Here is a 22,443-nt window from a genome sequence, read left to right as displayed (position 1 = left end):
GCTCGGGTATAAATAATTTCACAGAGCGACACTAATCACGGAGATCCATTGCCAGACTTGGACGGTAGGCACATAAACCAGAAGATTGCGGCAGGAAACGCCGCTTAACATTCCACAATGCAATATTCACCGTTTCAGGGCAAACATAAATACGAGATGTTTAAGGAATAATATTAAAACAAAAATCTCCCAGCTGGAAGAGAGAAAAGAGGATTTGAAGAATGAAGTCACCACAGTAGCAGAATGAATGAAGGCTGAAGTCTGTTTCTGCCCTGATTAAGGATCCCAGACGTTATTGACATTCACATTATGATTTACAATCACTCCCTGCGCAGCAACTTTCCACACGTTACCACTTAGCCCCAGGACTCTTCCAGACGATTGGGCATCAATTAGGAAGAGTGTATGGATGGAAAGCAGGAGGAGGAGCATTGTGATGGGAAAACCAATTTGTGCGACTAGTTATGGGAGGTTTCCTCACCATTTTTATCTCTATGTAACCTACTCTTACTCATCCAGGATGTGTAACATTTAGTGTCTGTAGCTCTGTGTGTTTTATATATGTTTGTGAGGATGACAGCGCTTATCTTTCTCCTCCTCTCTCTTGTTTATATCTCTCTTCACTCCATCTCCACAGCTCTGCACTGTTAGCTGGGTGCACTTGTGTGTTTAGGACTCTAAGGGAGTATCTTATTCGCATAAGTCTCAATTGCAGGGTGGTTTGATTGAGTCTCTCAGTGTAAGTCGCCTTGGTAAATGGCTGTAACGCAAAAACATAAATGTAATTTGGTTTAATACCTGGAGTCTGATAGTTAAGTCTTCTCATCTCCACAGGGTCAGAAGAGTGGGCCAGCAGCGAGTCTTTGACTCCACCCGAGTGATCGTCTTTGGGTAAGGGTGACGCCCGTTTCCTAGAGTTGCAGAGACAAATCGTGCGATATTAACCACATTATACTGAGAGCACCTGGATGCTTATTGCAGCAGCTGTGCAACTGAAAGTGGAAATAAAAAGCTGATTAGAGATTATGTCAACATTACTTGTTTATGGTTTGATGTACGGGCTGGAAAAAAAAAAGAGCACTCATGCATGGCACACGCTGGACGGGACCACTGCCATTTTTTAAAACAAATTCTCTTTATTGAACCGGGCCATGGGCTCAATAAAGAGTAGGCATTCGATTAGACTGGCAGCTGAAATGGAATGGGTGTGAAGAAACACCATTATTTCTCGGAGGTCCGGGTTGGTCCAGGACCAACTTGTTAGTCTTTGAAGAGGTGACAGCTGCCCTGTGGATATGTGGATATGAACATGTGTGTTTTTGTGTAGCAAGGACTTAAATGCGTGATTCTGCTGCTTCCGTGTGGGGAGACTAACAGCACATTATGTTTACTGGCTTTCCCGAATGTGTGGAAAACAGGTGGATGCTGTAATTAGCTCATCAGCTGTGTGGCATAACACAGGATAATTAGACCAGTTCAGCAGCACCTGCGCTGCCAGGCCTAGCTTAGCCGTGGCTGGTTTAGCCTAAAATGAATCAGAACAGTATGGCTCAGCCTGGCTCAGCTTAGCTGCCACAAGCTCTGCCCATCAGGCAGACAGTGGAACGGAAAATGCTGCCTGTCTGTATTTTAATGTTCAGACAGGCAGCATCTGTTGACATATTCACATAAACAGGCGCACAGATGTACATTTTCTCACCTCCCTTTTTTTTTTTTTTTTTTTTTACAAGCACACACACTCAGATACAGCTGCGGCCTCACAAGGCAAATATAAATGTGTGGAAAGAAGCATCAGGGCACCCTGTGGAAATTTCACATCTCATTGCACTCCATTTGCAAGTGGCAAGCGTGGGTTTTAGGCAGGAGCCGAGCCTTCTGTTGAAACTCTGCGTGGTGAGAATACATAAAGCTGGTGATGCACACGCAGCCGTCATTGGGGCCACCGCAACCGCTGAAGCCTGGGCCTCTCAGCCACCTGTTATCTCATGCTGCAGGGCTTAAGCTAATGCTAACAGCGTGACGGCTAATCTACGACAAGCATCTTTTCCTCTCCAGCTGAGAGCTGAGCCACCATATCTAGTTTTCCCAGAGATCACTGCTAGTGGTGGTGCTGGTCTGGAGGTTAAAAGAGTTGGCCATCTGTGATCTATTCTGCACATCCATCTTCTCCCCCTTTGACCCAATCAGATACCCATCTACATGACACTCTAATGCTGGGCTTAAGTAAACATGGCAGCAATATCAATGGGGTTATTCATCTCAGACTCAACGTGAGGGTAAAGACGTGTGAGAATACACACAGACAGGCACAGAGTAGGTTTGTGCGCAGTGAGGGTAGAACAGGGCCCTTTGTTGAAACTCCTGCTACGAGCAAGTAGGGAGTATAGGGTGAGTAAAGGGAGGGGTCTCTGAGGAAAATGTCAGCTTAAAAGATGGGGACATTTCTTTTTCAGCACTTTTCCTGTCTGGCATTTACTTCACAATGGCCCATTCAACAGCAGGTGATGCCTTGGCATATTCAGATGGGGCCAGTTTGAAGGGCTGTGCTGACACAGGCGGGATAATGAAACACAACGCAGAGACAAACCACAGTGGACAGGATGATCTGAGAGGGAGCACTGGCACTGGATGTGGAACATGCACGGGTGCACAGAGGTGACCTGGGGGTTCACCTGACCCCAGTGATCAGAGGTTGCTGAGCTTGCTGCTTCTGCTGTCACATAAATCTGAAGAAACAGATCAGACAGGTCGATTTCAAAATGCTTCTCACTTGTTTCTTTCATTGTTTTGAGTTAATAATTTGGACAGGTTCAATTGGAGAAGAGAGGAAGCAGGCCCAGCAAACCCAAACGGTGATGAACACCATTAATTACTCGAGACAGTATATGAAGGGGACTTTTGTGAGTTGGGATGACATTAATGATGAAATAGTGGCAGTACCCACCTTTCCTGTTTGCTGCATTCAGATGGGAAAAAGAAGGGCTGTTAATATCTTAATATCTCCACCACAGTATAAATATGGATATATGAGTACTTTTCTTGTGTTTCTTTTTTTTTTAATAGTCAAAATCTGCCTCTTCCGAATAGAAAAACCAAATCAAGAAAGAACACCATAAACAGATATGTCAATTCTCACAGGAGAGATTTGGGAATAACCTCATCATTGTTCACTGCTGGAGTCAGTCTTGGCAAATTTGCAGGCACCAATAACAAGCTGAGATGGTGTGATTATTTCTTTGCACATTTATTACCAGTCCACAGTGAAAAGGGCACTCTGCCACCTCCCTACAATACCTCCTGTCGCTCTGTGTCTGCACGGAGAAAGGGTTTTCAGACAGAGGATGCGTCACTCAACAGTGAGCTGTTTCAGAGCCTATTATTAACTGCCCCTTTTGCCGTGGCAGTTCAGCTGCATGGTTGTCTGCGAGGCTGCAAATGGCAGGTTGGAGAACAGGTAAGATAGTATAGGGAGTTTGTAATGGGGCTGTAAGATGAAAAATGGGAGGGGGGGACTGAAAGAGGAGGAAACCGAGTGTAGTAAATGATGTCTCATTATAATACGTTTCCATCTGAACGGTCTACATAGTGATCGCCCAACATTACTGTTATTGTCACCGCCTCCTTACTGAACCACAAATCATCGATGACATCACTATAATTGTGAACCTCATGTTTAAACATTCATTCATTCATTCTGTCTTAATCATAAGTAACTCATAATGATGTTGTGTGTCATACGCTTAATGCCTAAGCTGTCTGTAAAAAAAAGTTTAGCTTATTTTTCCTTTTTTGAGTGGCACAAACAAAACTCTAAAAACTCAATATTGGTGTTGTTATTTAAATAAATGACATGTCGCAGGACAAATTGTGCCATTACTCCAGCGCATTATGTCTATATTTATGCTACGTGCAGCATATAATGCGGGCAGTGGAGCGCTTTAAGTGATATTGACTGAGCCTTTAGTTAAGCCCTCTGTTGTTGTCTGTTTCTTATTTGAAATGACCAATGGAGTCAAAAAAAAATATTCTCACTCGAAGCAAAGGGTTTCTGACAGCCAAGCTGTGCTTTTCGCTAGCAAGGCAGTTGTCAGCTGCCATTTTTACTGACACTTCAGATGCTACGGTTAAAAACAGCCAACTGGGACGAATCATTTGGGAAGCTGGAGTATTTTTGGAAAGATGGATCAGTCTTCAATCATTGTGTTCTGGAGTAAGAAAACTGAACGCTACAGTTGCTGATTACCGAGTTAAGTGGCAGGACTCATTTCCATTACTGATGCAATCAAAAGAAACCTATAATCACAACTTCTACCACAGTTAAACTGCACACAATCACAAGGAGAATGACCCAGCACAGAACTCTTACTTCTTGAAAAGCAGGATGGCGATGACGAAGATGACAATGAGCACCACAGCCAACACTGGGCCCATAACCCACAACATTTCAGGTTGCTCTATCACCGGAGACCAATTTTTAGAGACCTGGATTGGATCTGAGTAGGGACTGGCCAAAACTGTGATCTGCAAGAGAAGAAAGAAGTTCACATTAGTAAGAAAATCTTGGTGACAATTGTTTTCTGGCACATCTGCCTTTCATTTAAGTGCCAGACAAGATGGGGAACTACATGCTGATTCAACCCATTAAAACCAATGACCTTCAAAGGGATATCAGGCTAAAAAAGGCCCATTTTCTGTCATAATGTAAAAACGATCAAGTCAAGAGATCAGATGTACTGGAAGAAGCCAGAGTCCAACTAGAGCAACTATGTTCGAGTTAGTAGTTATTATTATTTTTCCTTTTCTAGAAATATATGATAGAAAGTGATGACAGAGTTGTTGTGAGACAGTGAGAGATGCACAGAGATTTAGGGATGAGTCTGTATGTCCCTTGGCCACTGGGATAAATGGGGGCACAGGAGAGGACTCATCTCTTCTTCATTAGTGTTCACACCGTGACGGAAGGGGGTGGGGGATGGGGGGTATTGGTGAAGGTGCATTTCCACCTTGGTTGTAAATGAGACATCTTTGGTCCTTCATTTGCAAATGATAGGAAAGGGAGGTGGGAGGGGGGGGGGGGGGGGAGTGTGTGTCTGAGGAGTTGGTGTGCAAGGAGACGCAGTGGGGTGTTAAAGAAGTCTGAGAGAAGAGGGAGTCAGACTGCAGGAGAGCAAGGTGACAAATGAGAAGGAGAAAGAGGGAGGTGCCAGGCATCTTTCATTAGAGCGCAGTGCGTCTTCCATTGAATGACGAGAGGAGACGGGGATGGGGGGAGGGTGGTGGCGCAGGGGCATGGGTGACAGATCGCAGCTCTCGAAGGGAATTGGGCTCCCAGCATGCGGCAGGAATGGCGGGGCGGCAAGCAGCAGTAATCCAGATCATTAGTTGCACAGCAGCCTGCTCTTCAGCACACAGGCTGATATTAATTGGAAAGATAAGCTGAGACAAGCTGCAAGAGTCCTGCAGACTGTCAGATGGTTCTGTTATCGCTCAAAACTCTTGGGCAACTGCTGAGGGGAAAAAAAAAACTTACAGCATGCATGAGTGCTACAGCATGTCTCAATTGCATATAGAAGGATCTTGAGACATACGAGACAAATCAAGCCGAAAAGTAGAAAATGTCATATTTGCAAAGTCTGCAGCTTTAATTAGCAATACGGACTACATGTGACACTGATTATGTCCCATTCTGTGTGCTTTTGCAAAGAAGATTAAAAAAAGTAAGAACAAAACAGCACTGATGAGAGCACTGTTGATCTGACAGCACCACAATGCTGCCTGGTCCACTGGGAGGGCATAAAAAGACTGCAGGATGTGGCGATGGAGGGAATCTTGGAGGGGACAATTTTGTTTTTTTTTCCTTCAATGGTGCAGCAAATTAGCACAGCTGCTTTTCCGAAAATGGACAAGGAGGGAAGTGCAGGAGGAGAGGGCTGCTTGTCTGCTGGACATGCCGAAGCACGGGGATCGTACCTTTAAACGTGGCGAATATCTGATAAAAGCTCAGTCACGCAGCCCCTAATGCCCCTGCACTGGCAGCGCTATCACGAAGGAATGACATTGCATTGAAGGAATTCGTCATTCACCGTGAATGAGACAACGGCTCAGATAAACCACTTGAGTGACTACACTCACCCAGCTATTAGAATCCTGATTTAGTATGTTAAAGACAAATGGAAAGGTTTTGGTCATTGTGCATCAGCGTGTGAAAGTGACCGCAAAAGGGGGAACACAAACTTGTAATGTGAATGTCCGTGGTAATTAAACAGAGACACCATCTCCAGCAATTAGATGTTCCTAAGGAGCTCAAACAAACTCCTTGCATCTTCATTTTCATATTTTGAATTATTTTTAGTGTCCTAAACTAAGGATCTAAATGTGCCCCTTTGCCAATAGAGGATTAAAAGTACAGTACAGGGCTGTGCATGTAAACAAATACCTATTTACACCACAACTGTTGCTACTCTCAAGATCCTCCAAGCACCTACATATATTTGTCACATACTAATATGAGACTGGATTTATCCAAGAAGGAAAAAGAGAGAGATTGCAGAGCATGTGGGGCCAGACTTAGAAAGGGAGAACAACACAACATCAAGTCCGCTATCTGGGCCGTGGGCTACAAAACTTCCCAGCAGCCCCGGCTCTGCCGTCCCCAGAGCAAATACACAGCACAACATGCAGGCACATTTTGTTTCAACTTGCCATTGACCTCGCTGCAACCATGCTTCTCCAAAAGTGGCTTAAATGAGCCACAGGGGCGAATGCCACACAAACAAACAAATATGCGTAGATGTATAACAAGAATCTGACACTCTAGTATGGCACCTCAGGGAGGCTGAGGAGCCCACTCTCCCCTCTTTGTTGCACGGCACAGGCAAAAACAGGAGGAAAGAGTTGGAAGACAGACAAAAAAAGATACACAAAAAGTGAGGGGGGAAAAGATGACAGCGTTTGCGAGCGTGCCGTTATCTACGAGGAACAGAAACGTAGCTGTGGGGTCTCGCCTTCCCCGTACGGCGACCCATCTTTTTCAAACTGTGGTTCAGCCATCAGCCTTTATTTCCTTCAATCTATGACTCACATGCCCTGTTTCCCATTTCACATCAGAACTGCATATTACTGTCTTTAACTGTCTGAGGATTGAGCATCTGGAGGCAACACCAGAGGGTGATGCCAATGTAGTCGAGCGCGTTTCCACCACCTGTGGTGGAAAAGGTGGGCTTGAATGTCTTTCCATGCTCAGCGGAAAACACATAGTGTCTATAATTGAATCTTAATGTGTTGTCAAGGACTGTCAAGGACTCCAAGGAATATTGAGCAAAACCAGGCCAAATGGGAGCCCAGAGCACTGAGGGAATTATCATTCTCAAGCCATTGTTGTTGAACGTTCCTAGAATATCTTCGGTAAAAGATGGCAGCATGTAAAACAGTCAAGGGAAGTAAACACATGTGACAATTATTCATTTTCACGGAATCAAAAGAGAAGTACAGGAGGGCGTGATGTCACACCTTTCCGCTAAGTCACTTCCTGTTGTGTGAGCTTTACAGCTTGGACAGGACGATGCGCCCATACTTTTTCTCCCCTCCTTTGCTCTCACTAACACCAATCCCCCCATCTCCGTCTCATGTGCAATATTTCATGCCACCTCCCTCCCCCATCAATGCTCACATTAAATGAATACTGTTTATACACACCCAGCATCTATCATCCCATTTCACACTTCCCCCGGCTTGTTTATCTGCCTTAGGTTATGGGGAGACATGAAGGCACACACTCTTCTTCTTCTTCCTCTCTCGTTTCCCCTTTTGCCTTCTTTTCTTTCCTCCAACCACTGCTGGCAGCTCATGGCCACTGATATATGAGGGTTTATTAAACCCTTGTGGTTGTGTTTGATCTACACAGGGGAATTTTGGTGTGAGGTGAGGAAGTGTAGTAAAGACTGAAGTCATTTGCTCCAGCACTTGTCTTATGCTCCTGGGACTGATGAGGATGCTGCTGGAGGCACCGTCTGCCAACTGCTTGATTTGGCTCCAAGCTTTTGTTGGTGTTTGTGTTTAGTAATAAATGTTTGCCGTGTTAGGTGTAAGAAAAACAAATGGTGCTGTGGTATCGGCGCATCCCAGAGAGAGTATTCAGAGGATTTATGGCGATCAATGACAAGCCTACCTGCATTGTCTCCGAATTCACCATAGCTTTCCATAAACCAGAAACAAGGATGAAGGGGAGTGTAAAATTTTAAAAGCTCGAGTTAACGCGGGCATTGTGGAAACGGTGCTGCTGGAGAGTCCGAGTCGAAAATAGCAGCACGGCAGTTACAGGATTCATTTCAATCCTGTATTTCCTACAAGGACTGCATTTTTAACTGAGCGAATTCATAACGTTGTAGCCTGAAGACAGTTTTTGGGCTGACAGTTCAATAATAAAATAAATAAAAATTATTTCACCGTTTCATTAGCTTATTAGTGATTTTGTTTTAAGATCTTTTTCAGTGCGGTGCTATTCAGCGACATCAATGCATCAATATTTGCTTAATTTCTACTATAGCAGCTGAATGTGCATTCTGTTTTAGAACCATAAACTGTTAAAAAATATTGACTTGTTTCTGTAATTTAATGCCTCGTGTATCATAGACAGTATTGTCAGAGATTGTGAGGGTTTTTAGGAATATATCAATATAAGTTTTGTCATCACAGCTGGAGGGGAAGCCAGGTTATATAGCACAAATAAGGAACAAGAACAGATTGACTGATTGTCTATCAGTGAAGCCGATGAATCCATGCGATTAAGCCTGGAGGTGGAGGAGGTGTTGCCCGGTTTAAGGAGGGGGGGGAACAGGGAAGAACACAAGTTTGCCGCACCGCTGAACCGACCTCGCGTGTCTGGCAGGTGCAGGGTTTTTCTTTGAAGTCAAGTGTAACATGGGTGCCCACTGCAGACTTCTCAACCCATCCTCTCCTTGTCAGAGCAAAAGTGTGAAGGATTACTGGGGGGGGGGGGGGGGGGGGGTTAGGGACATTTAAAGCAGCAATTCAAGCCAATCCAGCCTGCTTTAGGGGCTCCCCGGGCCTCATGACCAAGCCCTCGTCTCCCTCTTAACTTCAGCCGCACTAATCAATCTCCTCTGCTCTCTCCACGCTTGAGAAAGACGGGGGAAGGAAGTGAGACACAGGGAAGAAGCAAACGGGAATGAAAAGGAACAGAATTCATTGAGGGCAGAGAAAGAAACAGGTGAAAAGTTGGGGATTTGGTTTTTGGACATGGAGCCCTTGCCCAGGGTCCAGCTACTGAATATGCATGTCCCGGATAGCACGCGATCCCAGAGCAATTACACGCTTTTATTCTTCCTGCGGTGAAGTTTACTCCAGACAGTCCCGTAGAGAGCTGCGCTGCTATGTTTGTGTTCTTTGATGAGTGCACAAGGCCTCCACTTAGAGAGCTAAAGCATCATAAAAAGAGCTGCATGGTGGCCTGCTGGCTGATCTCTGATGTCACTATCGAGTGTGAACATGACATCACAACATTGAGAAATAAATTCATTATAGAGGGAGTTCAGCGACCGCTAACAGCAACAGCTCCTGGAAAGCCTGAGTGAATATGATATTTAGTTTCAGATTAACATATCCAGGAGGATTTTTACATATACACATCTATTTGGGATATAGATTTTATATATTCTAATTGCCCTCTTTCTTTGAAACCCAATCTATATGTAGGTTGATGAGTGCATGTTAATCTTACATAGCTACTGTCTGTCTCGTTGTTTTGAAGAACAGCCATGACGAAGGATCGATATTCCTGTTCAGTGTTCAGGGGCTTGTTGTAGAAGCCATTGTAATTCTTCTCGTCACCCAGAGTGAAGGTGGTTGGCAGCGAAAGCAGCTTGGCGGCGATATAGGACTTTGGGGACTCCAGGTGACGTCGGCGCCTCAGGAGAGGACCTTCACTCGACTTGAGAAGCTGCGAAACAAAGGACGTTGCAACAAAGCATGACAGGACTTCATATGTTTCCATGAATGTGATTTTAATGCTTCAAGCTGTAGCATAAGGCACGATCAATAAATGAGATTTTAGGCTGAATAAAATTGCGTATTTGCACAGGAGAAAATCATAAAACAGTCTGTCGATCACTTTCTAAAACCTAAAGTGAGTCTACTTTGCTTTCACCACCCATGAGTAAGTCTGACACCAGAATAAAAGATAACGATTCCACACAGCTGAGATGCCCTTTGCTCGGAGATAACTTTGCAAACATTTTCAACAAGCTTCGTACTGAGCAATTAGTGCACGCTTCGGCACATATTCTCAGCATGACTGCCAGCCTGGTTAATAAATGAGCAGGAGCACACAGCACTGCATTTTTAGCAGCATTTGTTTATTTTTATTTTTTTTGCCCACAATGTCTCCAAATGCAGCTTTATTAAATCATTACGTCTGAGGGAGGAGACAATGGCTCTGTGTTTAATGACTCAGTGAGGCCCATCTCTCCCCCTCTCCCTCTTGCGCTCTTTCATCGCTGAGACTGAACTCGGTTTCAAACCAGCGAACTTCACATTTTACTGAGAAAGTATGCATTAATATTTCAGTTAACATTTTCTTTTGGGCAAGAAGAACCCTTCTTAAACAGAATATTAAACATGTATCTAAATGTTCTTTCCTCCACATACACAGGTGAGTCACTATATTTGTGCCATCAACCCCCTCTGTGTCTAACAAAAGAGCTAATTAGTCACAACCGGGAACTTCCTTACTCAGTTGGAACCGGAAAGGCTTTTGGTGACCCCTGACTCTGCTCATTAACCAATCAGCCACCAGCTGGCACTCACCTCTTCCAGCCCGATCTCCTCTGGATTCTTCAATTGCTCGTCTGGCTTGGACACTGGCACCACTACAATATAATAACACCTGCCAGCACAAGTGAAATCGGTGTTAGGACAGACTGACTGAAACCAATAACATGCTGTGATCAGGTCCATTAACACTGCGTGGAAAACCTTAAAAAGAACATGCTTTAACTGTGATGCCTGCTGGGCGGAATTCAAAACTTGTGTGGCGCATACAAGTGGGTCCAATGAAGGTCAAAGAAGAACAGATTGGGACTGCATTCTCAAATTAATGGCTAATCACTAACAACAGCTGCTATGTAGACTGAAACAAATACTGTCACAGTAAGGGGAGTCTTCGGATAATAAATATCCCCATAGGAAACCTGAGGTTAATAGGACTGACTGTGTGATTGCTAGTGTGTGTACGTTCACAGTTGCCAGTATTAAAAAAATAAACAGAAGAAAAAGACATTACAAAGACATTTAGAAGTTTGGAATCAAGCTGAGGAGGAGGCTAATGATGGTGTGCGTGTTGAGGAATGGTTTGTTATACAGACAGCAACTGCTGTCCCAAGAGGCATGAACTCTGACTCTCAACTCTGTGGCCATCCTCAACAGCCCAATAAGCTTCTTACCAACGAACCCTGTGCCCTCCGCCTACTCTGCCGTGTCTGTATCGAAAGTAAAGACATTACTTCTCAAGGTGGATTCTGCTCTGGATCAAAACATATCTGAGTTTTAATTTTCTCCAGTTTCTTATAGACGGTCTTTAATAATTTAATAATCCCATGTTAATGTACTTTTTTATAAATCAAATATTAAACGGTTCATATATTTCTAATTCTGTGAAAATGAGGCTTACGCAGTTTTATCTAATCTAAATGTCATGATAGTCATAGTTTCACAAACTGCAGTTAATTCCCTGACTTTAAAAGCCATTTAAAGCTTGTTGGACAGTGGTTAAAAGGTTACCGAGCATAACAAAAACCCCAACAGTGTTATTGTTTAGAGCTAATTTAACAAACTGCTCATCATCAAACCACTGTTACCCAGGGTAAAAGCTTGCCTGTGTGAGGTACCCCACGCTTGTTGGTACTGACCTAGCAAGTGCTGTATTCTGGAACCTGGTCAGGTTGATTGTCATCTTGCCACCCTGAGGCTGAGAGGTGATGGGCTCGGTGTTGATTAGGTCAGGGGCGGTGCGGATGGACACCTGTTGCTGCAGACCGCCAGCTATGTTGCCTCTGCTTGTCGGCGCAATTGAATATTCCGTATCTGGCTGCAGCTTTGTGATCAGCTTCTTTTTTAGGTGCCCTTGCACTTCAACGCTTTGCTGGTTGTACAAGATCTGTAAGCCATGGTTTAAAGAAACGGATAAGACAGTAAAAACTGCACAGTAAAAACACAAACATACACTAGTTAAGCATACTAAATACATCAAACCATCTTCTCAGCGCCATGCTAGGACAAAAGCAGGGATGTCATCGGAGAGACTCCTATCTCATACAACACCTCGCCACATGTGTGGATGACAAACTGGAGCCGTGAATTTGTTTCATTATCATGGAGTGAAAATGCATCTAATGTCCTTCATATGACAGTTATATTACACCTAATATATGGAACACATCTTTCCCCCAGTCACTACATCACACAGAATTAGACATTAAGCCTCTTTCCTCTTTCACTCTACCGTAACTTAACTGGCAGTAATCCTTTTGATTTTTATATCAAGTTAATATTTTAACCATGCTTGGTTTAAGTTGAGGAGGACTTTATGAGGAGCGACACCCAGAGAGGCAGATTTTTAAAGGTTTTAGTTAGATAATGTTTATCCAGTTTTTCTTCTTCTCCATCCTGATTAAGTTCTGTTTATTCCTCATCAAGGAAATGTTGAAATGGAGAGGCAGGTAGATTTAAGCACCTCAGGTTAAACATCTGGTTTTGTCATTAAACTATCAATATTCGCTGCCGTAATCTTTACAGTAATATTTTGCTGACCAAAAAAAAAAAAAAAAACACCAGAGAAGATTAAGATGCTAACCCTTCCTGTCATGAAGTGAATTATGTGTTTTGGCCACTCACCTTGAAAGGCACTTGTGCTTTGTAGTTTTGCGGTAAATCCCAGGTGAGGAGGACAGATGTTCTCATGACGGCTTTAACGCCAAAGTTTAAAATAGGGAAATCTGGAGCGAGAAACACAATTGATTAATTTGTCAAATATGACATCGTGTACACAGCATGCTTTATGTAATTTAATTTCCCACCACCGCATGGCAACAGCCAGAGCATAGTCGATGGTGATACCATTGAACAAACGCTGACAATCTACAGAGGAGTTTAAAGGATATCAGAAATCCCATTTACGCTTGGGTACAGAACGTATGCCTGTTACATAACAGGGATCACTCAGATAACCAATAAATTAACATGGCACAGGATTGACATCAGACGCCTTAAAATAAATTCCACTCACAGCTGATGACACATAAGAAATCTTGTAATAATATGGTTCTTAAATAAAAAGCAAAGTGTGCTGTGTGTAGATTCGCATCTAACGGGAAGAGGGATGAGTTGGTGTGTCAATGTGACTCAATATGACTGCGGCGTGTAATGGGATTAGTATTTTATAAATCAATAAACATGTACAGTACTGAGAGGTGGATGACGTCATTCTAATAAAGCCAGAAATAAAAACCGACAAAGTGTTCAAAATGTAAGCAGGTGACATAGTGTGTGTACAGATGCAAACATGTTGGGAACAAGACTGCTCCAGTGTGTAAAAGTGAGTGCTTCCAAGCGTGAAGGCTAAGCCCTCATTCAATGTGATTAAATCAAACATTCTGCCATGTTTACGTATAAATGTCAGCCTACCGTTTGACATGGTCCTGCTCTGAATGCTGGGACTGAGGGGTCCTCCGCCTTTACTGGTGTATGCCTGCAAGCGGATGTCATAAGTGGTGTCGGGATTAAGACCCAGAATCGTAAAGTTAGTGTCGGCTGTGCGGTTGGTTCTGTTTTGCTGACTGTTGATGTCTCGGTACACGACTACATAGTAAATGATTTTGCCGTTTCTTTCAGCCAGCAGTGGCGGTTCCCAGGTCAGCTGGGTGCTGGACTGGGTCAATCCAGTGACTTTGAGGTTCAGTGGGAAGCCTGACGGCACGTCTTCAGGTGTGCTTATTTCCTTGATGTAGGCTTCACCCAGGCCGGCACGGTTGCGAGCACTGAGGCGAAACACATAGGTGGCGCCTTTGTGCAGCCCGGTAGCAGTGTAATGGTCGTCGGTCTTCCTCAGGTCGCGAGAGATGTAGGTTCCTTCCTCCACTCGTTTGTACTGTAGCAGGTAGCCCATCATCTCACCCACCATCTCCTTCGGTGGCTGCCACTGAATCAGTGCTGTGTTGCCCATGGTGGTGCTGATCATCATTGTGGGTTTCCCAGGCACTGTAATAACAATAATTATAGGCAGAAATATGAGTTAAGTTTTGCTAACAAAAATAATAGAGGTAAAGCCCAAGACACTATAATAATAATCCTTTATTGTCTATAAATGTAGTAAAAGGAAAAGACAAACCATCCAGCTACCTTAATTTTGCACTTATGTGCACTGAAAACAAGAGGACCTGGTAATATTTATTTACTTAAAATATAATGTTCTGGAGGCTCGATGCAGTATTATACCTGTGTACCATCCACCACAAAATGCAACGCAGGATTATAACGTGCCTTTGGCATAGCTTTTCCACATTTTAATGGTTAAAAAAAAAAGACAGCACTGGAGAAAACATAACTCTCTGTGACTCTATTAACAGAAACCGCTCCTGCCTCATGGTTCTCTAAAAAAGGAATATAGAGTCATCAGTTCAAACCAGTATTCCCGGTAAACAGATACTCGCTATGTTTTTTTAAAATAACCCTGAGAAAACTGCCTCTGACCTGCTCCAGTTGTGGTGATGACTTTAGCCTTGCTTCGAGCTCCATCCCCCTTAGTGGTGTAAGCTGCCACGGTGACAGAGTAAGTAGTCTCAGACTGCAGGCCAACAATGATGGCTTCCTACAAAATGGAAATAAAACCAGTCTCAGTGGGTGAAGGGACTGGTAACAGTGAGCCTGATCAACCGAGCGGCAAAAAATACAGAAACTAGAGTAAAATAAAGATTGTCGTTCCAACAGAATTAAAGGAACCACCATTATTTATTCAATTATAGTGTCCATCGCCTGTAAGAGTCAAAATGTTAAGCAAGGAAATGGCAGAAGTCTTGTTGCACACAAATAGGACCAGGAGATTTTCTTGCATCAAGAAATGCTCCTGTGCCTAATCTGAAAACACACACTGTGAACCCATTAACCAGAAAACCAACCAAATCAGTCAGAATATCATCCGTGTGTCAGTGTTCATGCCTAAGTGTTGCAAAAGAAAAAAAGATTCCACTTCCCATTAAGAAGCCTGTTTGTTTTTGAAATAAATATATTTTTTTGTTCTTTGTTCTTTTAAAAGCATAAACACAGACACACAAAAGTGGATGGTAATAATTTTGCAAACAAACAGCGGCAAAACAGAGCATTACGGGTAACCTGCTGCAGTACCGGCACTCACTTCACCAGACTGCACCAGTATGAACACACCCACACTCAATGGAATTAAACACTCTGGGTCTGAACAAAGCCCATGTGTAAACAGACGTACACACACACATGAACACATATACTCACCCATGGGTAGACATTATAGTCACTTATATATATGCTTGCATGCACAGAACACACGATAATGCATGTAGACATGTAGAGAACAAACGCCTTCAGCAAACAAGCTGGAGCTCTTTCAGAGCAGGACTACATCAATACCTACAAGCATGACTCAACTCCTCAAAACATCGAGGAATTCTGTCCGACTTTCCCCTGATGTTTCTCTAACTGACCGACTTTGAATTCCCTAACCACCAAGAACAGAAACGAAGGAGGTTTCCGTAATCGTACAGAGCAGCAACATTCTCTGCCGTCGAGACCGCAGAGAACTCTCCCCTATTCCGGCGAGGTCAAATTGGACCTAGAAAGAGTTTTGAAACTCAGCAGAAAATAGAAAAGGCAAGGCTTCAAAGTTTCCTTCAGAGTAAATGCTTAGAGCAGCACCATAGGGCATTACAGAGATTATCAAGTTGACTAGTTATAGAAATAGATTCCTCTCTACAAGACTAAATCCTTACTTGGGAGTAAAATACCAGGGGAAGACTACAAATACGCTTTGGATATTTTCTTTTTTCCAACACAGCAACATTTCATTGCATTTGTGCTGTAGATTTGCATTTTTAATGTCATCATTCAAATAATAAAAAAAAGACTATTTGAAGTCTAATATCATGCAACCTCACACGTTATAGCTGCCGTCAATTTTTCTGTGACCAGTTTTACTCACTTATCTGGCTCACAGACGGCAATTGCCTCAACATCGCTGCTAAAGGAATAATAAAGATGTGGGAGCAGATGTTTTCCTCTAGCAGTGTCTAGCTCGCTGTCTGTCAGGTGTTAATCAACATATTAAGAGGAGAGTGAGAAGAGGCCAGTCTGACTCATACCATGTGGGTGTTGCAGAAGAAATCCAGCCATATGTGACGTGCAAACAGATTTTTCTTGCACGGGCCAAATAAATTAAATGATTTGTGTGGCCAATAAGTAAGGGCAGAAAATATAATCCCGTGTTGCCCTTTACTAACTAATAGACACCAATCTTTGTCTGTTAAATATGCTATTTTCATGAAACCAATGCACCAGAAAGGCCCCTTTTTGTCACTGAAAGCCTCTTTTTACCAAACCAATTCCTTTATCTTTGCCTAAACACTAAAAACAATGTTTGTTGCTCTGGCAGGTTTCTACTGGATTTCTCACTAGCAACAGTAAGTGGCTCTGCAATATGACATCTAGGAGGTAATAAGCCATAACAAAAGGGCTGTGTGACAGCCGTGGAACGGTAAGCTGCCATCAAGGCAAATGAAAAGAACATGAAAGGCTGGTGGCAATCTCGAAGATGTGCGGAGCTGATAAAACACAGAGCTCCTCCCTTCAGATAGACATGTCATGTGGAACAGTAGGTGAGACAGCAGGTTAGGTGAGCCTGATTAATGTCAGCATCACACTGGGATTGTGACACGCAGCCTTTGCCTGCTCTATGTGCTCAGTGATGGAAGAAAGCGCTGAATGTGCGCCGCCGTAAGTGCCTCAGACGTGACTGAACGTCCCAGCTGTGACTCTGAGGTTGTTTTATGATAAAATGTTGAAATATTAGACCTTTGTGCAGTCACTGGGGACATTATTCCTCCTCCTTCTTCTACAGATGTTGCTCAGCTGTAATACATGCACAGCTTGCAGTGAACTAGCCACGAGGTAACACGTTTCTTACTGTGGATCTGATTGGGGTTAGGGTCTGTCATGGAAATTCATACCAAGTGGATTAGGAATAAACACACACGTAAAACTCAAAGTCCGCAAGCACACACAGCAACCCCAACTTGCAGAGGGAACAGGAGCTTGCCCTGCAAAACACCCCAGCATCACACATGTGGGTTACTCACATGCTCGGTGGACTCGTCAATATGCCACTGATGGGAGAGAAGACACAGGACATGGAGCGGGGAAAGATGAGTCAGAGGCAACAAAACACGTGAGGGAAAAAAAAAAACCACTTGTCTTTTTTTTCCCACATAAATACAGATGAATGTAGGTGTCAACAGTCGTGCAAAAGAAAACAACAGGGAGGGAGTGTGATGACAGGAGGAAAAACAAAGACAGGGTGAAAGGCACAGTACAAAAAAACGAAGCAACATTTGGGAGATTCATTACTGTCAACGATGCACTGCCTTGTTTGTGGCTCGCCCTTGAAACCAGTTAAAACTACCTTCCTTCATAGAACACCTCGGTTCAGTATGATAACCGTCTCAATATGGAGATTGAAAAAAAAGAAAAAGGAAACTAAACTGAATCTTAGGAGAATTTCGTCTTCTCTTTAAGAAATTGAGGAAGGGATGTTTATTCATTACATTTCAATATGTTTTCAGAATGTTCTCCCTGCTTGCTGTGCTTGGCCAAGTGATTCCCAAAGGAACTGAAAGCCCATTTCTTGCTGTGAGGCTCCGTCGGTGCTGAGCGTGAAATCCTATTACCAGGGCTGCTATGCCAGCCCTGTGACATCAAACCTTGCCGATGCAGAATGCAACCGCTGGTGTTTACCACCAACTCACTCCACAGCCGAGTCGCTGCAGAGGAATTCACTGATGGGTGACCTGGCTGACAAGGGGTGGGAGAGATGACACCAGCGATGCCGATGTAGGACAAAATGTGAAACAATGAATGTGATGCAGAGGGAGACAGGCGAGCAAGGAGGAAGGCTGCGAGTGATGTCTTTTGAACATCTGGAGCAAAAGAGCCTGACAGGTCATGATGGGTACGAGGGAAGGAGGTAGCGAGGAGGAACCACAAAGGAATCTAGTTAAGATTTGGTTTCACCATTACATAAAGAGGCCGCGTCCTGTCTTTCATCTAAAAATTAACATTGTCATTATCTTTTATGAGAAGAAATTATAGATTTTGATGTTTGGTTTTATGTTGTTTCATAGTTTAGTTTTATTGTACTTCAGTTTTTAACAGTCATAACTGTTATACTAAGCTGCCTTTATGTCCATTGAGGATCCTATGGTCCATTTTATAGGTTTCTTGCAGTGCCATGTCGCTATATTATACGTAAATTATCAGAAAATAAGGAAATATCACAGTGAAAAATAGCATCAGTCAATAGGGTTAAATGTACTTCATCATTACTGCCAGGTGGGACTGCAACCCCTACCATTCCATAAAAATCCTACTTTGCACTGCTATGATTATTGATATGGGGGAGGAAAATAACTTTAACCTTTATCTAGAGGGAGCTGTAACGTGAGCGAGGCCCCTTGCATTTGCAGAGTCGATACTTGTTGACACAAAGTGTACATTGAGAACTGCCGCCTCATGTTCCCCTGGCACAGTGAACACTAAATAGTACAATTTAAGAACAGCTGCTGCTTAACTCCATGAATAACAGTTTGTGACTTGGCTAATTGCTTAATTTGTTTACCGTTGACTCCACTCACTATGTCAACAGGCGGCAAACACATTAAGGTTTGCTGGAGTTCTATCTCATCTTGGAATTAATCCTTTTCTAGCGCAAATGCTTTTGGCTTAAATCCATTATAAATTATCCCTAATTTATACATCGAACGTCTGCTTGAGCTAAAAACACATCATTGCCGATAAACGTCGTTTGGAAAAACTGAGCGGTATAATTTGCAGGCGGGGGAACGCAAATGTGATGACATGGGCTGGGCTGTGTGGCTATAAAAATGGGAAAGAGTGATATGAAAGAGAAGCTGTCATGATTGATGGAGCGAAATGGCTGAGGTGCTTCCTTTCGCTTCCCCCCTCTACCCGCACTCAACAGCAATCTGAGGCGGTGGAGGCCGCAGAGGCAGTGAAGCGTCACCTTGTTTGATACTGCACAAAATGCTGGAAGTGGTCAAACAATATGACCTGGGCACTGAAGTGCTTCCTACAAATTGCAGCAAATGTATCAGAGCACAGAATGTGGCTAAATGTACATTATATGATGATGTATGCTAAATTGATAATTGTGCATGTTAAACATGGACATAGAGGTTGATGTGAGCAAATGAAGCTTTGTGTTGTGGACTTGCCCACTCAAGTTCAGGCCTCTTTCCCAGTAGAAATATGGTTAGAAAGGGGTCAATATCATCACACTTCTCATGGCTTCTAGTTTAAATTTAGCAGGGAAATGAGGCTGCTGTGTGGGCTTCTGCTTGAAAAGAAAGAGCTTAACCCGCCCACGCGCAAGCGAGCATTCCTAGCTCTCCTCTCAATGTTTCAGCGAACTCGGAGAGAAGGTGATGAGGAAACAAAAACAAAGGTAAAGAAAAGAGCAGAGGCGATCACAATTTTGACAGAACCAGCCAGCCAGTCGGCAACTGGGATGGAAGTAGAGCGGCTTAGAACTTTTATTTTTCCTCACTGTGCAGCCCATGTTAAGGGCAAGACACATCTGGCAAAGTCTTTTGAGAAACAATACAGGAGATGCCAAGAGAGAGGGAAAACTGTTCTCTCTCTTTTATTTATCATCAATTACAGGTGTGCATGCGTGTGTTTTTGAGGGATTTGCGTGCAACCTGGATGAGTCAGCAGGCTGGAACGGCCTCTTCAAGTGTGACCGGTGTCCCGTGCATGTTTGCTCATGTTATTAAAGTTGTTTGTTTTTCCACTTGTTGTTGGGGGTCGGGTGCGGAAAGATGGGTTAGAAAAGGAGCGATTGTTCAAAAACCAGTTGGGCGAATGCAGACAAGGGAGCGCCAGCTGGCTGTGTGGTCTCCGGTTATGTCCGGGCAGGTTCTTGCAGGTTGACTACTCTGTGCTGTCTCATGGAAAACAATCTGTTGAGATGACTCAATCAAGGGTAACCACCCCGCACGCAAGCCCCTGGTAATTGCTCAACCTGCTTTTCAGGCAGAAGAGTGCAAAATGGGGACAAGAGAGAGAGAACAGAGGACTGCGGGGGGAAAACAGAAGAAAGGTAGAGGAATTCTGGGTTGTGCAAGAGAGGGAGTGCTTTGCAAGACAAACTGGATCAAGAGAATAAACTTCAGTTTGTTTTTCGACTGTGCGAACCTGAAATAAATGACACACGTTGCGCAGTGCTGTTTGCACACGTTGGGTCCTTTTCATTGGAAAGACTTCCTCGTAAAACAAAGCCAAGTCACGCTGAAGATGTCAACATGGTGAAAACACTTCCAGAAAGACGAGCAGCCACCATGTTTGTTTTTTCTCCTTCCAGACCAAACGATGCTGTCCTGGCTGTCAAGCACTCAAGTACGAAGTGAGATAAAAATATACTGTCAGTAACAGCTGGAGGAAAATATCGCTGTAAAACAAAGACGTTGAGTTTGTTTGTGGACTCCGCATACGTTTGGAAGAGCAAATATGAGCCTCCATGTTTTTCCTTTCTTTCTTTCCATCTTTTTTTTGGTTTCTGGCCAAATTGAAGATATTTCAATTATGTCAGCACAACTCCAGAGTCCCATGTGAGCTAAGCAACTAAATGGCTTGTTATGTGTTTATCAATGCTGTTAATGATGATCTGGGATTATGATGCTCCTTTTGAGTGTCTCCTGGGAAAGCACATCCAACAGCCCGTTTCAAGGTAACTTGCCGCGTTGCCTCTGACAAAATGATGAGACTCAAGATCGCAGGCTGGTTAACAAAGTAAATGAAGGTCAATAGCTGAGCTCTGGGGCGCAGCTGTGGGTCTTGCCTGAGAACTAAACCGTAAACCTGTTGCTCAAATACACGAGTCTAATCGGCCTTTTTTTTGTTTGTTTTTTCATGTTCCTGGAGCAACTAATTCAGGCCCCAATGGAAATTCTAAAGAGAGGAAAAAGGTTATTCATTTAAAGACATTCTTGAATATTTCAGTCTCCTATAAGGATTTTAATCTTTCATCCATCTCACAGTGGCGCAAATCTTAAGGTCACATTAATGTGTAAAGGGCAGCTTAAAAAAATTGCTGTCTATTTTAACATGGTAACAAGGCAGTGCATGTGTTAAAGCTACACTATAATTACTATAGAGAGTGTTTATTTTACCAAGGACCATCTTTATTCACAACATAAAATATAAAGGTTTTCTATTGTTGTAGAATAAGAATGGACCTTTGAATAGTTGAGTCAAATGTTGCATTAGACAATGTTGGGGGAAAGAAGAAAAGGAGAAGAAAAAGAGCATTGCTGGGGCAGAATGAAATCCATGTGTGTCGCTTGGTATGGAGGAAATGAAGTGTGAGCTCAGAGAATGGAATGAAAGAAAGGTGCAGTGTAGAATGACAATAATTGGAAGAGCACAGCAGACTGGGAAAGAAAAGACAGAGGAAGGCTAGACAAGACATCATCCAGTACCTGCGCCTCTGGCAAAGCAACGTCCATGATGTTAGGCTGGCTCCGGGGTTCGCCATTTTCAAGCCGAGAGAAGATGACCTGGTAGCCTCGGATTTGGCCGTGCTGCTTGCCCTGTAGTGGCGGCTTCCAGGTAACCCTGATTGCTGTGGAGTTTATGGCCTCAACTTCGAGCTTCCTAGGGGGTGCTCCAGGCACTGAGAGGGGAAAGAGAGGTGGAGAGAGGGAAGAGTATGGAGGAGCAATAAGATTAGAAAACAGACAGACAGTGAGCAGTGAGAGAGGAGGGGAGGAATCTCCTCAGTTTCATGTCAAGTCCTTTTTTTATTTATTATATATTTTTTTTCATCATCAATTTAAGAAATGAATACACATATATATAAACATATATGTATTCTGAACTGACTATATATAATCACAAACACACATATATATGATGTTCAATTTAGCGAGGAACCAAAATCATCTCTAGTCAGTTCAGAATACTGTTCTGATGTGCCCCCAGAACACCCCATGAGGGCAAGCATGTGGTCTGGTGATGTCTGTGATGCCCTTAATTCCAGTATGAAATTAGCTGTGATGCAGCAAACTTCAAACACATTAATTATAGAAGGCTCTCTCTTAGGGGCAGCCG

General features: G+C 43.4%; 1 protein-coding gene across 17 annotated transcripts in view; it reads right to left on the bottom strand.

Moving 5' to 3' along the window:
• The window catches only part of LOC101075629 (receptor-type tyrosine-protein phosphatase F), a 129,743-nt gene that overhangs the window by 20,684 nt on the left and 86,616 nt on the right, over window positions 1–22,443 (bottom strand). For 7 of the 17 annotated variants that reach the window (XM_029831562.1, XM_029831563.1, XM_029831561.1 and 4 more), the window contains 11 exons: window positions 21,813–22,006; window positions 17,397–17,423; window positions 14,764–14,881; window positions 13,699–14,271; window positions 12,910–13,010; window positions 11,925–12,172; window positions 10,825–10,903; window positions 9,740–9,958; window positions 4,367–4,521; window positions 2,945–2,956; window positions 799–911 (listed from right to left, as the gene is read on the bottom strand). In XM_029831562.1, the coding sequence (XP_029687422.1) occupies window positions 799–911; window positions 2,945–2,956; window positions 4,367–4,521; window positions 9,740–9,958; window positions 10,825–10,903; window positions 11,925–12,172; window positions 12,910–13,010; window positions 13,699–14,271; window positions 14,764–14,881; window positions 17,397–17,423; window positions 21,813–22,006 (1,839 nt within the window). The remainder of the gene's footprint in view (window positions 1–798; window positions 912–2,944; window positions 2,957–4,366; window positions 4,522–9,739; window positions 9,959–10,824; window positions 10,904–11,924; window positions 12,173–12,909; window positions 13,011–13,698; window positions 14,272–14,763; window positions 14,882–17,396; window positions 17,424–21,812; window positions 22,007–22,443) is intronic. The other 10 variants (XM_029831564.1, XM_029831568.1, XM_029831574.1 and 7 more) reach the window with 3 other exon arrangements.

This window comes from Takifugu rubripes, chromosome 22 (genome assembly GCF_901000725.2).
Source record: "Takifugu rubripes chromosome 22, fTakRub1.2, whole genome shotgun sequence".
Classification (NCBI taxonomy): domain Eukaryota; kingdom Metazoa; phylum Chordata; class Actinopteri; order Tetraodontiformes; family Tetraodontidae; genus Takifugu; species Takifugu rubripes.
The sequence above is the reverse complement of the archived record's forward strand: the minus strand, read 5'-3'. Positions and strand labels throughout refer to the sequence as shown.